Consider the following 16212-nt stretch of genomic DNA (forward strand, 5'->3'; position numbering starts at 1 on the left):
TTTTCATATATTTAAAATAAAAAGTTGTGCATTTTAACATTAGTTCATGCACAATGAACAATTATATATTTTTTAGTAACTAACATTAACTAAGATTGATAAATGCTGTAAAATATTGTTCATTGTTTGTTCATGATAGCTAATGCAATATGTAATGGTAATGATCCTTATTGTAAAGTGTTACCAAAAATGTTGTCATCATTACTCAACTTTATGTTGTTCCAAACCTGTCTGATTTTCTATCTTCCGTGGAACTCAAAAGGAGATGTTGGGGAGAATGTTAGTTTCAGTCTATGAGAGAGAAAAAGATGGAGTGACAGTGAATAGTGACTGTGACTAGCATTCTGCCAAAAATATAATTTTGTGTTTCTCAGAAGAAAGAAATTCAGTTATGATTTACCATCTTTCTGCACTGTGTTCTTAATGGTTCTTTGGTGTAAATGATGACGATGGAGGCTTTCTTCCTTTTTTTTTGGTCTCCGGACAAGTAACTTTTTTTTACTCTGACTGATCAAGTAAATGATCAATTTACTTTTCAAGCACATGACAATTCTTAATGTCGAGCCCGGGCCGGTATGTCGACTTTGTTTAAAAACAGTGGTAATGAAAAGTGTCAATACAACCAACCTAAAAGCTCATCTAAAACATAACCATCCCATCCACTTTTCTGAGCTGGGAACCAAAACCGTATTTGGAGATGGAGAGGGGCGTACTTTGACATTCCAATTCCAATGTCTAAATGTTCTTAAGAATTAAAAGTTAATTGTTCTTTGAAAGGGTATACTTGCATTATTATGCTATTATATTATCATTATATCCGTGGCATAAAGTGGTTTTAAAATGACAATAATATCGTTTATCACAATTATTTCTGGGACAATATATCGTTCACCAAAAGTAGTTATCGTGACAGGCCTAGGCCAGAATTGACAATTTAATCAAACATAAATAAAAAAAACCTGTAGCCGCTATGACATCAGCGCTCTGTGATGTGTAGCTCTATAGCAGGGGTAGGGAACCATTTTCCTATTAAGGGCCATTCAACGATTTACAAAAGTATTTGCCTGCATACTATTGCTTGTTTCTGATTGCTGGTTGAAAGTAACCTATTCATTCCGTTACATGCTTACGCACCAATATTTTATTACAATTTTTTTAAAAGGTCTTTCTATTATGCAATATTTTGCATTGTTATTATTTTAACTTATTTTCAGTAATTATTTTAATTGTATTTATTATTTTTTAAAGTTAATGGAATAAAGGCAATTTTTCTGTTTTTCTAATTATTTCTCAAATGGCCCCGTGGGCAGTCTAAAATGGTCTTGGCGGTCCCCATCCCTGCTCTATGGTGCTGTGTGTTGCTTAGAAGTTCTCTAACTGGGGTCACTAGGTCTATTCAGGGTGGGCCAAATTAGTGCCCTGGTTCTCCATATCTCGAAGCACTTACCTGACTGATTTAGGTCCTTCAGAGAACCAGTGCACTTCACCTGTTTTACAATGTGACTCCTCACCAAACAGCACCTGTACCTTCTCATGAACACATTTGGATTGGATTTGTGGAGTTTTTGTGCATGTGTCTCCTATTAAATGACACTGACTGTTCAGCATGTGAAATGTTTATATAATGTAAATCTGATAAAGCAGTTCATGATAAAACAGTTGGTTATAGTACTGGTCTAGTACATAGTGCAGATGCTAATGAGTATGAGTGAGCCCTCAAGTGTTCATGTTTTAACTGGTGCTGAAGTTCATTCGAAATGCTCAAACTTTCGAGTATGTGTGGATGTTTGCCAAATTCACTCTGTGTGTGTGTGTGAACGTGCGTGTGTGTGTGCCCGCACGCTTGAGATTAGAATATTCATGGCTCCTTTGAGCAGAGATTTTTACATCACAAAATAAATGTAATAAATCACAATCTTCCCCATTAAAACAACATGTTTGCTTTAGCTTGCACTTTCATTGTCATTTTACTGTCCACTACCTTTGATTACGGGTCAGGACACTTAGATTTCAGTTATGCCTCAGGAACCAATCATTTGTGGATATTTCAAATACAGTTCAGTTGATCATAAAATTTTGAAAGTTGAACATTGTGCGGTTTTCCATTCATGTTTTTTTTTAATTTCTATGTTGTAATTTGTGTTTGGTTGAGAGTAGCCACAAAGCTGTTCATAGTCTGGTCTTTTTTTTTGTCATACTGAGAGAAACATTTATTAAATGTTCAAATGATTCTTCTTGTAAATGACACTAAAGCATTTGATTTCCTACTTAACAGTGCCACTTGACTCTTATGTTACTAATGTTACTTTCCCATCATTTTGTTTTTTGAAGTAACTTGTTCCTTCTGCATCTTTTGTAAAACAGACAAAGTTTTATGTCTGATCCAAAATATTTTTAAAGGAAATCACTAGAAAAGTATTGTTCCAAACCTGTATGTCTTTCCTTTTATGGTGGAACACAAAGATGGTTAATGTTAGACCCAGTCACCATTCACTTTCATTGCATCTTTTTTCCATACAGCAAAAGTGAAGGGTAACTGATGCAATCATTCTGTTTACCTCCTATTGTGTTCCACATAGTGTAAGAAGTCATACGGATTTGGAACAACATGAGAGTAAGTAAATGATGGCTGAATTGTCATTTTTAGGTGAACTATTCCTTAAACAATTCAGTACTTTAATTCCCATTTAGGTTTTAAAAATAAAAATGTAATCTGCAAAACCATGAAATAAATTTTTATCTTTAAGTCATATTGGAGTTGCAGTATGTGCAAAAGGTTGAATGGAGAGCAGAGATGGTGTCGAACTATTCCATGACAACATAAAACCTTTAGCTTCAAAGTTAAAAACCTATTTTTATGTACATTGCATAGTCACAGTGGACACATTGGTATTGCGCCCTATTTTTGGTCTTTAAAAAAAAAAACATTAAAAATACATAATCTGTAATTATACATAAGTGTGTCCTGAATAAAAGTGCGCACAAAAAGTGAACACGATACTAAAAGAAAAGTCCAACATTTTCCACAAATCCCAAATAAACATTTATCTATTTTTAAAAGGTGCTTCCTTGAGCACAACAAAAAATCCTCTATATACCATTTTCCTGTAAGGCCACAGTCTGACAGGGTTTACATTCCACATTGAAGAGGATGTGATATTTGTTAATAACAAGTGAAAAAAAAAAATTATTGTGCAGTATTCTGCATTACTCTCATATATCCAGCTGTCACAGTTCTACAGCGAGTCACACATATCATAACGAAGACAACTAACTGTTGTTGAAACTTTGGTCCAGAAACTCCCATGACTCCCCACTTCCAAAATGTAAAACAGCCATCACCATGTGTTTCACTTGAACAGTTGGGAAGTCAAATAGAAACTGATTTGGTCTTCAGCAAACAATTATTGGATAGCTGAAGAGTCCAGCTGATGTAATTCAGCATTTTAAAAGCCCCTCTAACAAGGAGTGGAGTCCATTGGCATGGGTAAGGGCATGTCACCTAAATCAGTCAGTGTGTACACACAAAATAAATAGAAACTTCTCATGAAATTGAGGCATAAATCCATACAGGTCTTTCAGCTCTTTTCAGATAAGGCTCTGAAGTAATGCTTAAAATTGTTGAGTAATTCCACTTAAGAATCTTAAAGGCCCCCTCACATTGCAGCCGTAGCAATTTTCATGGTGTCAAGCAGGTTGCGCTTTCTTGCTTTGCCACTGACTATTGTCTCCAGGTGAGACTCCGGGGCCCAACCACGCTGCCTGTCTGAGAGACGTGTCGCTTCCACCCAGCCTGAAACGAGAGAATCTTGAATGAGATTTGGGGTGTTTGTTTTTGCAAAACATGCTAGTCATTAACACATTAACAACGTTAGTATCATGCCTGACACGTTCATGTCCAATTGGAACATGTTTTGGTGGCTGTTGTTAAGAATAAATATACAATACTCTCAGTGCAGTATTGATACAAGAACTGATTCATTTTAATTGCAGTGAGGAGACATCAGTATCTCATGTGTTGGTCTTTGTCCTCAGTAGATATCTTAAATGATGTCCTTGGCCCAGGTGGGAGGAAAAACAAGATATGTTCCTCTTTTGCAACGAGAATATTAAGGGGGTTACATACATCTACATCAAAAGCTAAGAAGTAACTTAACTTCATGAACAGAAACTCAAGGATAGGTTCGATTAAGTGTGAGACAATTCCGGGTACAAGCAAATTTCACTGTTTTGAGGCGGTATCAGAAAGCACTATCGAGAGCTTCTTTACATCTGCATCGCAAGGGTTTGAAGAACATGCAGTGATGAAATCTGTCCCCCTGATCCTATAATCAACCTGAAATTGAGGTGAAATGTTAAAAAAATTGCACTTTCTCGCCCCCTTAGAAAAAGAGAGATGTCTCAAACCTGGAATGTTCTACATGCACACTATTCTTAGCTAGGTAATCCTTCTCCCAATATAAATTGACCCTAAAAGTGGAACTTCCAGCGATCTAGTTCATTACATTAGGACTTAAGTTCTAAGTCTAAGGAACAAGAATGTGCCAAGTGTTAATGTGTACATGTACCTTGTAATGTGCTCTAGACATAATAAAGCTAAAAAGAATTTGTTCCAAGGAGCTAGGACCATCCTGAGCTGAGATACTGTGGTTTCCGTTAACATCTGCATAACCAAAATTTGTTGTGCACCTTAACACAAAGATGGCTGCCATGCAGGGGTGGTTTAGAGGCCTCTAAGATAAGTGACTAAACATTTTCAGATACAGAACCAAATCCAGTTGCTTTTGACTTCATTTACATTCTATCTTGGATAACTTAAAACTAAGGATGCACCGTTCGATCAGCCACCGATCTTTAGCTTACATCTATGATCGGCTATCCTGCCAAGATTCATCTTTTTTTAATTGCAGCACACACTAAATCACATACATTGCTAACTTCGAAGCATGACATTGCAGACTGGAGGGCGAGATTTTGGTAATTCTAAGCATTTGTGTATTTACTCTTTCAGCTATGCTGTAATTCAAGTGACTATGCCGGTTGGTTTTAGAAATGTGTATGAAAAGGTGACCCTTTTCAAGAGTCATTAAGGTAGTAATTCTGACATGTACAGTTCACAGAAAGGACAAAGATACTATAAGCAGATGTAAAAACGATTTAAACAACAAATAAACATGCAAACACAAATATAAGTATACTTGGTGTAATGTGAGTTGTGACAGAAGAGCGATTATGCACACTTTCAGTTTTACTCTCCAACACACATGCTCTTGATGTCAACTGAACATGCACACTGTCAATTTCTCATCATTCACTCATCCCAGCACTATTTTGCGAGAACCCTGATTTAAATCAGACATAAATGTTTGTCGCAATACCACTAATAACAGCTGTAACAGTTTAACCTTCAAAAAAACACATCATCTTCTTTCAGATGCTTAATCACAATGGCCTTTGATAGTGACAACAGAACAATTTGTAACTGTCAAGTCTGTTTTTTGTAAGGAATTCACATAATACAGTATATAATTTGCAAAGGTGTGGCAAAGGACAATAATGATTTAAAAAGAAATATTGGTGATTGTATCTGCCTTAAATTTCCTGAACCGTGCACCACTATTTAAAATTTTTATTTACAATGATCTTGGCCAGCATGCTTTTCTAGGCCAAAATTCTACATCAGCACTAGTGATTTTAGAGCCACTAGCTTAGAGCCAATCCAGCACTGGATGATTCAGCCTTGTAGTTAAATATTAGGGCTATTAACCAATAGGCTGTATGTTCCCACAAGAGGTGATGCCTGAGCATCACAGAATGTGCACTCCACAGGTCTGACTCTTACCTTAAAGGGAGTAATTTTAGGGGATCTTGGAGGAGAGCAGTGTCGAAGTCATACCAACTATGTACCAGAGAACCTCAGGGTTCAGTGCACTTATTTAATATACACAACATCACTTGAACCTATTATTCTGGCACATGGCTTTTCCAACCACTGCTACACAGTAATCACACAACTCTATCTCTTATTCCAGCATGATGATCAAACGCTAAACCACATGGATCTTGACCTGCCTGGTAGACATTTTGTGTTGGATGAAAGAACATCATCTCCAGCTATATCTAGCAAAGACAGAGTTTCTCGTTGTCCCGAGAAACAAGATGTGATGAAGAGGAGGGGAGGCCAGGTCTGGGCCATGACTACACACGCCCGGCCCTCAATCGGGCTAATCAGCCGAGGAGAGGGATAAGTGCAGCCATAGGCGGAAATCGCGGGGGGTCAGGACCCCCTATCTGAGGGTTGCCCCCCCCTAAAATATCATTAAAATATGTGTATTGTAAATAATATAATGATATATTCTTAAAATAATTGTTTAAGAAATAAAATAAGACAAATGCAAATGGGGCAACAACAAAAAAACCCTTGGTGTCCCCTTCAAAAATTGCTCTTGAGAATTGTTATGTTTATTGTCCGCCATTGTCCTGCAGCAGAATGTGGCAGTTCGGGAGAGAGAGCCACACGCAGCTGCAGTGTGTGTATTTGTGTCTTTTTGTTTAAATGAAATATTACTTTGACTTTAGCTGGTTCTCGCCTCCTCCTTTCCCATTTTAACATTGTTACATTGGTGCCAAAGCCCGGGAAGGAAGGAGCAGGGGACGGAGAAGTTGCTGCCGGCCACCTGGACATGGAGGAACGGCCGCCAGCCACGAGGGGAGGAGGGGCTTGCTGCCAGGGGCTGGGTAGTTCCCTACCGGCTGCCAAAATGCAGAGGGGCATTCCATCTGCCAGGGGTCATAGGACTTGCTCTGGTCCGCCCGGTGAGGAGTAGCTGTTGTCTGCCAGAGGGTGGAGGAGTGATCAAGGACCAGGTGATGGTGTGTCTGGGAACCGGCAAGCAAGTTTTTTTTCTCTCTCTCTCCTCTCTCTCTCTCACTGTCAGCCCACCTTGCCCTTTCCCTCTCCTCTTTTTGTTTTGTTTTTCCCTCTTCCCCATCACTCTGTGACTATGCATCCCCGGACCCCAATCGGGCTAATCAGCAGAGGAGAGGGATAAGTGCAGTGGAATTCAAAAGTTCGGGAGAGAGAGAGCCACACACAGCTGCCTTGTGTGTATTTGTGTTTGTGTCTTTTTGTTTAAATTAAATATTACTTTGACTGTTCAGCCAGTTCTCGCCTCCTCCCTTCCCATTTTAGCCATGTTACACACAACTTCACAACTTTGTCAGTGATTACACCATCCAGGACAGCCATAAACCTTGGGGTAGTCTTTGATGAATTTCACTGACCACATCACAAAGACAACCTGATCATGCAGATTTGCATTGTACAACATTAGGAAGATCAAAGCTTTTCAAACTCTGAGCATGTTAAACAACTCCTCATACAGGCTTTTTTATATCTAGACTGGACTACTGCAATGCTCTTCTAGCAGGACTTCCTGCTTGTACAACTAAACCTCTGCAAACGAAATGGCGTGCTTGGCCTGGAACAAGTCCAAGAAATCGCAAGTCATGCCTCTCTTTATCCCATTGCACTGGCTGCCCATGGTTTGATGTATTGATACTTGCCTATAGAACAGCCACTGTGTCCGCACACCCCATCTATACTTAATTCTTCAACTCTATTTGCCCTCCAGAAGCCTGTGATCTCATATAGGTAGGTAAAAAGTCACTTTCCCGAACTTTCACTTCTACCATTTTTTGCAGGTGGAACAATCTTCCCAACTCCACCTGAACGGCCGATTTCCTTGCAATTTTTAAGAAACGTCTAAAGACATCTCTTCTGAGAGTACATGACTCGATCCTAAATCCATTATTTTACCACTGTCACTCATTTTCCTCTCTGCTTGTACTTCTCTTTTTTTTCTTGATTTTCTCCCCAATTTGGAATGCCCAATTCCCAGTGGGTTCTAAGTTCTCGTGGTGGCATAGTGACTCACCTCAATCCGGGTGGCAGAGGACGAATCTCAGTTGCCTTCACGTCTGAAACCATCAATCCGTGCATCTTATCACGTTTGCCGAGCACAGAATGTTGAGCGCATTACCGCAGAGACGTAGCACGTGTAGAGGCCCGTGCTATTCCCTGCAGGATCCATGCATAACTCACCATGTGCCCCACTGAGAGCGAGAACCACACATTATAGTGACCTTGAGGAGGTTACCCCAAGTGACTCTACCCTCCCTAGCAACCCAGCCAATTTTTAACCTACAGCCTATTGGTTAAAGAGACCTGGCTGGATTCACTCAGCATGCCCTGGATTCGAACTCATGACTCCAGGGGTGGTAGTCAGCATCAATACTTCCTTAGCTACCCAGGCTCCCTGCTTGTACTTCTCTGAGCAAATTTGAAACTTTTGTATTGCAGGACTTCCAATATTTTTGTCTCCTTAATTACTTATGCTGTATTCCTTATTGAGCAAGTACAGTACCATTGAGTACGAAACCTACCTCATGTTCCTATAGAGGGACTGGTCATGTTTTTGAAAATGGCTCTGATCTATCGTACTATATCTATAGTACATTGCATGTGTTGCAGTGTACTGTGAGTGGAAGAAACCACATTTCAGTGGCCTCCATACAGTTGCAAAATATAATGATTCTATGTAGGATTCTTTGGAAAATGTTACTAAGGATCTTTCCTCTATGTGATAAACATTATAACTCACCATCAGTACTTTGCTTGTGAACTAATAATACATCAGCTTTCTCCAAACTGAGTTCATCTGGTTGCTGGGCAACAAAGGCTCTAATGCACTGCATTTGAACAAAATCTGCAAAGAAGAACAAATACAAAAATAATATGAGACTATTTAGATTGATATTGCAGTGTTCTTTGGAGTAGAAAGCAGCACGTACCCTCGACTGCACTGAAGTCAATCTCAGGATAAGGGCGTGAGAGTGCTGATATCCAGCGCAGTTTATCAGCTCTGAGGAAAGAGGAGGGAAATGTGTGATGGGCGCTGATTAATCCAAGTTCAAGGTGACAGCTTCCCAGTGACATCCATCAAAACTAGACTGCAAAACCCTTGACTATCTGAAATGTTTTATATTTTTGCCTTCAGACCTGTATGACCTTTTTCTGTTTTTTTTTTTTTTAATTTTTTAATTTTTGATGTTTTTCCATTCACTGCCATTGGTCCCTCCGAGTGATGATCACAAATATGGCGTCTGCAGGGAAAAGTGACGTCACTGAAACAGGTCAATAAGTGAATCTACTGTCCTCTATTACACACTATTAAAATTAGTTTAAAGCTGCACTATGGAACTTGGTGCTCTCTAGCGACATCTGGGGTTGTTACATAAAATTGCAAGCAATTTGCGGAAAGACACTTTACGTTGTGTGGCCAGAAATCCATTTTTTCCGGGACTGGCCCCTATTTAAGCACTTTTTCTTGTGTCCCTACTTATTCTGAAAAAATCTTGTTTTGTCCCACATTTCCCCTCTCCTAAAATTTCTCTATCACCTATGCAGGCTTTCTCAGTCACGTGAGTGTTCTAATCAAAGGTAGCCAAGGATACGGCTTGTAAACCAATACAATCACACCATGTTATTTGAAGTGCATGATTGGATTAAACTATCCAATCACAATCCCCTATCAATAGATGTCCAGTTAGTGAAATGATTAATGAATGAAGAGTCAGTTTGAAAGAGCACACAGATGAAACTGCAGCTGGAAAAATGTCAAGGAAGTGTGCATGTCCATTTAATGATGCTCTTCAAAAATAGATTACATTTCTAAAAAGGAGTCACAGACAGATCCTAGTAAAGTGAGGTGTGAGATTTGTGGAGCTTGCTTTTTCCCATGGAGCCAGCACCGACATCACACAGCATGTTCATACAAAAAAGCATGTGGATACTGCTAAAATTAAGTGCGCCACACCAAGTGTTAGCGTTTTTTGTTTTTTTTTGTGAAGCAAAGTTCCAAATCTGACAAGGTGCACACAAGTGAAGGAATTTTACTTATCATTCTGTTGTGCACGTCCATAGCTTTGCACATTCATGACCTGAAAAAGTCTTGCAGGCCAGGCTGGAGGAATCATTCATACCCTTTGATATTAAAAAGCAGTTGAATGCCCTGGTTGAAGCTAGTGACATGCGAGCGGATGATTTCTTTTGTGCAGTGAGAAATTAGATTTAGCATCGGTGGATTACCTCCAAAATCGGAGCTGCTCACTGGAGACCACAGAAAAACTTGAGTGGGCCCTACTGAGAGACATTCCAGATTGGAAAGACATTCAGAGTAGCCTCGAACACTTCCACTCCAGAATACCCGCTCTCAGTTTGATTGATGAAACCATGCTCTTTAATGAGTTGGCTTGCGTGAAAATCTTTGTCACTCGTCACATCACTGATTGGAGCATGAACAAGCCAGCCGTGTCTGAGAGATGGACAGAAGTTTTTCGTGAGCTGGAGAGCAAGGCCATAAACTTCGGAGTCTTAACCAAGGTCATGGAGTTAGTTTTATGCCTGCCTGGGACATATGCATCTATGGAGCGTGTGTTCTCATTAATGAACGCAGCATGGACACCGGATAAATCTCAACTCAGAGGTGAAACTCATGATATGAGTTCAATGGGAGACTTTGTTATTTTATTTTATATTGCACAGCCTCAGTTGATAATGCAAGTAAAATACTAAAAGATAAATCTGTCAGATTAGTCAACTTTATCGACAACGTCAACAATAAAAAAAAATTTCATTGTCAAATAGTCGTTTGATCTCATTTAACGTAACATGAGATCATATGAAACTCTAATGATGACGTGAGAGAGGAGCACAGCAGCTCACGCCTGACTGAGGAGTGGAAGAAAACACATGTCCAGAGGCACTCTAAACTTTCCAAACAGCTTCAGGTGATGTAGATCTCAAGATATAATGGAATTATAATGGAAAAAAAGGAAATACAGAAGCACTGTCATCGTGAAGTAAAGCAGAGCCAGATCTGGCATTCCCTTGAAGCAAAACCTGCATGTCAGAGCATCTTAAAAGCAAACAACCTGGCATTAAATCTTTAATGCATCCTTTATTAAAGTTCAAATAATAAGGAAGGGCATCATAAACAAACTACAAAAATGGCATTTCTCTGTGTGGTCAACGCCACGTCTATGAGTCACGTGAAGGGGAGAGATTGAAACTGCACCTGACTGAGGCACTCTCTGGCGCGGGGACGCCCGTCCCTCGTGTGCATTTGCTGTAGCTAGATTAATAACATGATGGATTGCAATGGATTGAATCATAATATACTGTAGCCTATGTGTCACATGTGTATCTTATTGTGAAGTAAATTGGTGATATGCAGCTCTATTAAGAAGATTAAGACTGTTTTTGTGAGCTAAAGATGGATCGAAGTGAAAATAAAGGTGAGAGAGTGTAGCCCATTATACACTGCAACAAAGTTTTTGATCAGTCTTTTTTGGCTTGTTTTCCAAAATTAATATCTAAAACGACGTACATTTACATTAGTAGCTATACTACAGAAGAAAAAATATTTTTAAATATCTAAAAACATTTTATCTAAAGATATCTAAAAGATACATTTACCTGAGAAGCAACATATAAGATATTTAGACTTGATTTAGAGAATATGTGGAAAACAATGGAAAATAAGACAAAAACTCTTGATTACAATTGTTTTTGCAGTTAATTTTTACTGAATTAAACTTAAAAAACAAAATTTTCCTTGGAATTCAGTGAATGTCATTTAGAGATATTTTTAAAAGATGATTTTGTCCTCTTTATTGTTAGTAAGCATGTTTAATACAACCTTTTAAGTCTAGGCACAAGCTGAAAAGTCGGCTAAGAGCTAATGATTAATTGCTGCAATAATCAACCGAATATTCAAATAATCTTTCTAATAATCGTTAGATTAGTCGATTATCAAAATAATAGTTAGTTGCAGCCATACTGCACAATAACACAGTAAACTAAAAACTAGAGCTGTCGATTTAACACGGAAATTCGGTGAAATTCATTTTATAAAAAATAACGCGTTAAAAAATTTTACACAATTAATCGCAATGCCCCCGGACCGTAATAAGGAAGATTCCTGAGAAATGCAAGCTTGTAGTACCACCTGTTTACTCCAGAGGGCAGTAAGTGAAATTTCAGCTGTATGGCAACTCACAGTTTATACAGTGAAGAAAACATATTACGTTCTTGCGTTCAAAACATTTGATCGAGCGCAAATTCAAACTAATCGATCTCAAGATGTGTTCTAAATATTAAACATTATTTAACTTGACACAGTGACCTAAACATTTTATGTTTATGACGCAAAGCACCCGAGACACTACACAAGCATTTATTATGAGGGCATGTCTGACGCTGGTGTAAATTGACGGGTCCTTAAACAAGCCCTCATAATAAATCTCGAACTGATTGACAAATTAAAAAAAAAATGAATATTTTTTATTTATATATATATTTAAATATAACTATGTATAATTATTTCATCATTATATATTGAATTATTGTTATATGAGGGGCTTTCAGCAAATATTTGTATATGCGATTAATTAATCGGGACACCATGTAATTGGTGATTAACAGCCCTACTAAAAACATATAAATTGACAAATTAATAATGATGGGATGATATATACCTTATTAAACATGAAAATAACATGCAGAAATACGCAATGTAAAAATTACAATAAAATGTTTAATTATTACTTTAGCAGTTATAATGGATACACACAAAACAAAAATTTATATGTACATTACTGCACTATAAAATCGGTACATTTTAAACAACTTGAGATGATTGTACATTTTATGGGGAACTACATTGTAGTAACTTGTACCTTTTAAACAGACTTGTAAACAGACTGCTAAAAGGACAATAATTGATAGCTTGTGCATTTCTGTGACTGGGTTAAAAGAAATGAGAAAGCAGCGGCACACACTCTAAGGGAACCTGGAATCTACAGCAATGTTATAAAATTCTCAAAAGTCATGAATATTAGTAAACATGTTACAGTAAGTTCACCGGACATATAGAATGCGCTTTATTGCCAAGTATGCTTACACACACAAGGAATTTGTCATGGTGAAAGAAGCTTCCAGTGCAAATGCAACCATATATACATACATACAAACATATACATTTAAAAATATATACATATAGTGATATAAAAAAGATATACAATAGAGCAATAACCTTGATCAAATATTTTATATACAAAAATACAGTTATGTGCAGGTGATGTACTGAAGAAGAGGTAGGATGTGTTTAAGAATATAAAAGAAAGATGGATTTAAGTAGGTACAGATTAATTGAATATTGCACATGGTTGTATTGACAAAAGGAAAGTGTTTTGCAGTTTTAACTGTTCATGAGGTGGATGGCCTAAGGGAAAAAACTGTGCCTGTGCCTGACAGTTCTGGTGCTCATTGCTCTGTAGCGCCGGCCAGAGGGCAACTGTTGGAAAAGGAAGTGGGCTGGGTGAGTGGGGTCCAGAGTGATTTTACCAGCCTTTTTCCTCACTCTGGTTGTGTACAGTTCTAGCAGGGTGGGTAGGGGAGCACCAATAATTCTCTCAGCAGTCCGAACTATCCTTTGAAGTCCTCTGATGTCTGACTTGGTAGCTGATCCCCACCAGGCCTTTATAGTGGTGCAGAGGACAGACTCAATGACTGCTGAGTAGAACTGTATCAGCAGTGCCTGTGGCAGGTTGAACTTCCTCACCAGGCAAAGGAAGTACAACCTCTGCTGGGCCTTTTTCAAAATTGAGTCTATGTGGGTCTCCCACTTCAGGTCCTGTGAGATGGTAGTGCCCAGGAACCTGAATGACTCCACTGCTGCCACAGTGCTGTTCAGAATGGTGAGCGGGTGTAATGTTGGGGTGTTCCTCCTAAAGTTCACTGTCATCTCCACTGTTTTATGCGTGTTCAGCTCTAAACAGCTGTTAAACTTCCCTTCTGTTTGCAGACTCATCGTCATTCTGGATGAAGCTGATGGCAGTAGTGTCATCTGCAAACTTCAGCAGCTTCACAGAGGGGACCTTGGTGATGCAGTCATTTGTGTACAGGGAGAAGAGTAGTGGGGAGAGTACACGTCACTGAGGGGCACCAGTGCTGAATGTACATGTGCTGGAGGTGAATTTCCCCATTCTCAATAACTGCTGTCAGAAAGCTGGTGATCCACTGACAGATAGAGGCAGGAATAGAGAGCTGGGTTAATTTAGTCCATATGAGAGCAGGGTTGATGGTGTTAAAAGCCAAAATGAAGTCAACAAATAGTATCCTTGCATAAGTCCCTGGTCTGTCTAGATGCTGAAGTATGTAATGCAGTCCCATATTGACTGCATCATACACAGACCTGTTTGCTTGATAGGTAAACTGCAGGGGATCCAGAAATGGTTCAGGGATGTCCTTCAGGTGAGCCAACACCAGTCTCTCAAATGACTTCATGACCACAGACATCGGATGGGTCTGATGGGTCTGTAGTCATTAAGTCCTTTGATCTTGGGTTTCTTTGGGATGTAGATATTGTTCGATTCATATGAACATGACACGCAATATAAGTTTCATCAACCTTTCCAAACAATATATCCAAGCATTATAGCAAGAAAAGAACTTCGCCAAACAGTTAACAAATAAACATTCATCCAAACTGCAGTGATGCAATCCCGAACAATGTGACAGTGACAGACTGAACAGCGTATTTTCCCCAGCCAGAACAAGTGACAGCTGGTACTTCTGGTGCATTATATTCAACTTGGAAAGTCTGATTTTCCAACTTCCTACTACTAAAAAGTGCAATGCAAAGCCACTTGAACTTGGAATTCCAACTGGGAAACTTGTGCGGAAATTTTAAACTCCAAATTCGCCGAGATGCAAGTGTGACGTCACACAAAAATGACAACATTCAGTGAGATATACAAAGTAAGTGATAAACGTTCACTTTTATTAATATCGATAAATGAGTCAAAGTTCCTACATTAATATATATTAAAGCGTTTTAAAAAACGCCTGCAGAAACAGGTGTATAAAACATGGTAAATTATACTCTCTTTTGATAATCGTACACCTGTAGCACAAATTGCTAGCGTTGCACCATTGTTTATCAGTTGGGTTGCTAGGAGACGTCTCTGGTTACAGTCAAACACCTGCTAAGCTAAAGGAGTGTTGCAGTTTTGTTTCATTAAACAAATCTTCTATTGTGCAGCTTTAATTAGTTCAACTTTTCAATATTTACCATTTCAAATACATGTATAATGTTTAAGTGTTGTTGGTTTTGGTTTCAGAGTGGAAAATGAAAAACCTTGCACTGACATTGACACTGATACTGTAATTTACTTATAAGAGTGTAATGATGCGATTATAAGGACTACTTCAAAACACTGCATAAACAAAATTGTGTTCTCCTCACAAACAAACATGCACACTAACACACTTACTGTGTATCTGTCCGCAGCAGCACGGCTTTGGGACCCATGTACAGACGGAACAGGTTTTTCTTTAAGGAATGTAGTTTGAACCTGCAGTTCTCAACCCGCAGCTCTGAGATGGGAGCATGGTCTATAACTGTAAACCGACATCCACTTTCAAATAGAAAGAGAAAACGAAAGAAAATTGAAATGCTTTAAACAGCACCAGGAATCCTTTACATTAGACTAAACATGAAAAGCCTTTGTTTATCAATTTATCAAAGAATGACATGAATGACATTACGTATGTTGCTATGCAAAGTCAAAACAGAATAACTATACATCTTCAGAAATCTGAATTTGAAATTGTAATAACTACAAATCCACCAAATAACTTTAAAACCTACTCTTTCCACAAAGAGAGCAGGAGGTAGTCATTGAAAAGGTGCATATAAACACTTCTCTCTGTCTCCTTCAGGGAGAAGTCTCTCAGTTCAGTTACGGGCCCCTCTCGCACCAGCCTACGAGACTGGCTGATCAATGGAAGAGTCTAACAAACACAAAGTCAAAACACAGTTGCTATGAACTTTCATTACACACTATACATTATATGTAGACGACATAAAGCACATATGTTCTTTCCAAAGATTGTGTTTAATGTATCTAATGCTCACCCTACACTCAAAGTCAACTTTGGCATTGAGGGACACAAGTGACTCAATGTTCTTCATTTGAGAGATACTCTCATTACTGTCCTGGATCATCTGTAAAGAAGCAATAAAGAAGGGGATGGAGACAAAGAACTGATGAGAAATTCTGATGTGGAGATGCGGAAGAAAATCA

At 38.6% G+C, this 16212-nt stretch overlaps 1 protein-coding gene across 1 annotated transcript in view; it reads right to left on the reverse strand.

The window, feature by feature from the left end:
- Positions 1–19: 19 nt before the first annotated feature.
- Positions 20–16212, reverse strand: part of LOC127657763 (zinc finger CCCH domain-containing protein 13-like) — a 29759-nt gene continuing 13566 nt past the window's right edge. Inside the window, exons 11-16 of the mRNA XM_052146647.1 lie at positions 16044–16133; positions 15777–15919; positions 15400–15543; positions 8854–8924; positions 8664–8768; positions 20–3793 (exon numbers count right to left, since the gene is read on the reverse strand). Of these exons, the coding sequence (XP_052002607.1) occupies positions 3657–3793; positions 8664–8768; positions 8854–8924; positions 15400–15543; positions 15777–15919; positions 16044–16133 (690 nt within the window). The 3' untranslated portion in view covers positions 20–3656. The remainder of the gene's footprint in view (positions 3794–8663; positions 8769–8853; positions 8925–15399; positions 15544–15776; positions 15920–16043; positions 16134–16212) is intronic.

The sequence above is a fragment of the Xyrauchen texanus genome, chromosome 17 (genome assembly GCF_025860055.1).
Source record: "Xyrauchen texanus isolate HMW12.3.18 chromosome 17, RBS_HiC_50CHRs, whole genome shotgun sequence".
In the NCBI taxonomy this organism is placed as follows: Eukaryota; Metazoa; Chordata; class Actinopteri; order Cypriniformes; family Catostomidae; genus Xyrauchen; species Xyrauchen texanus.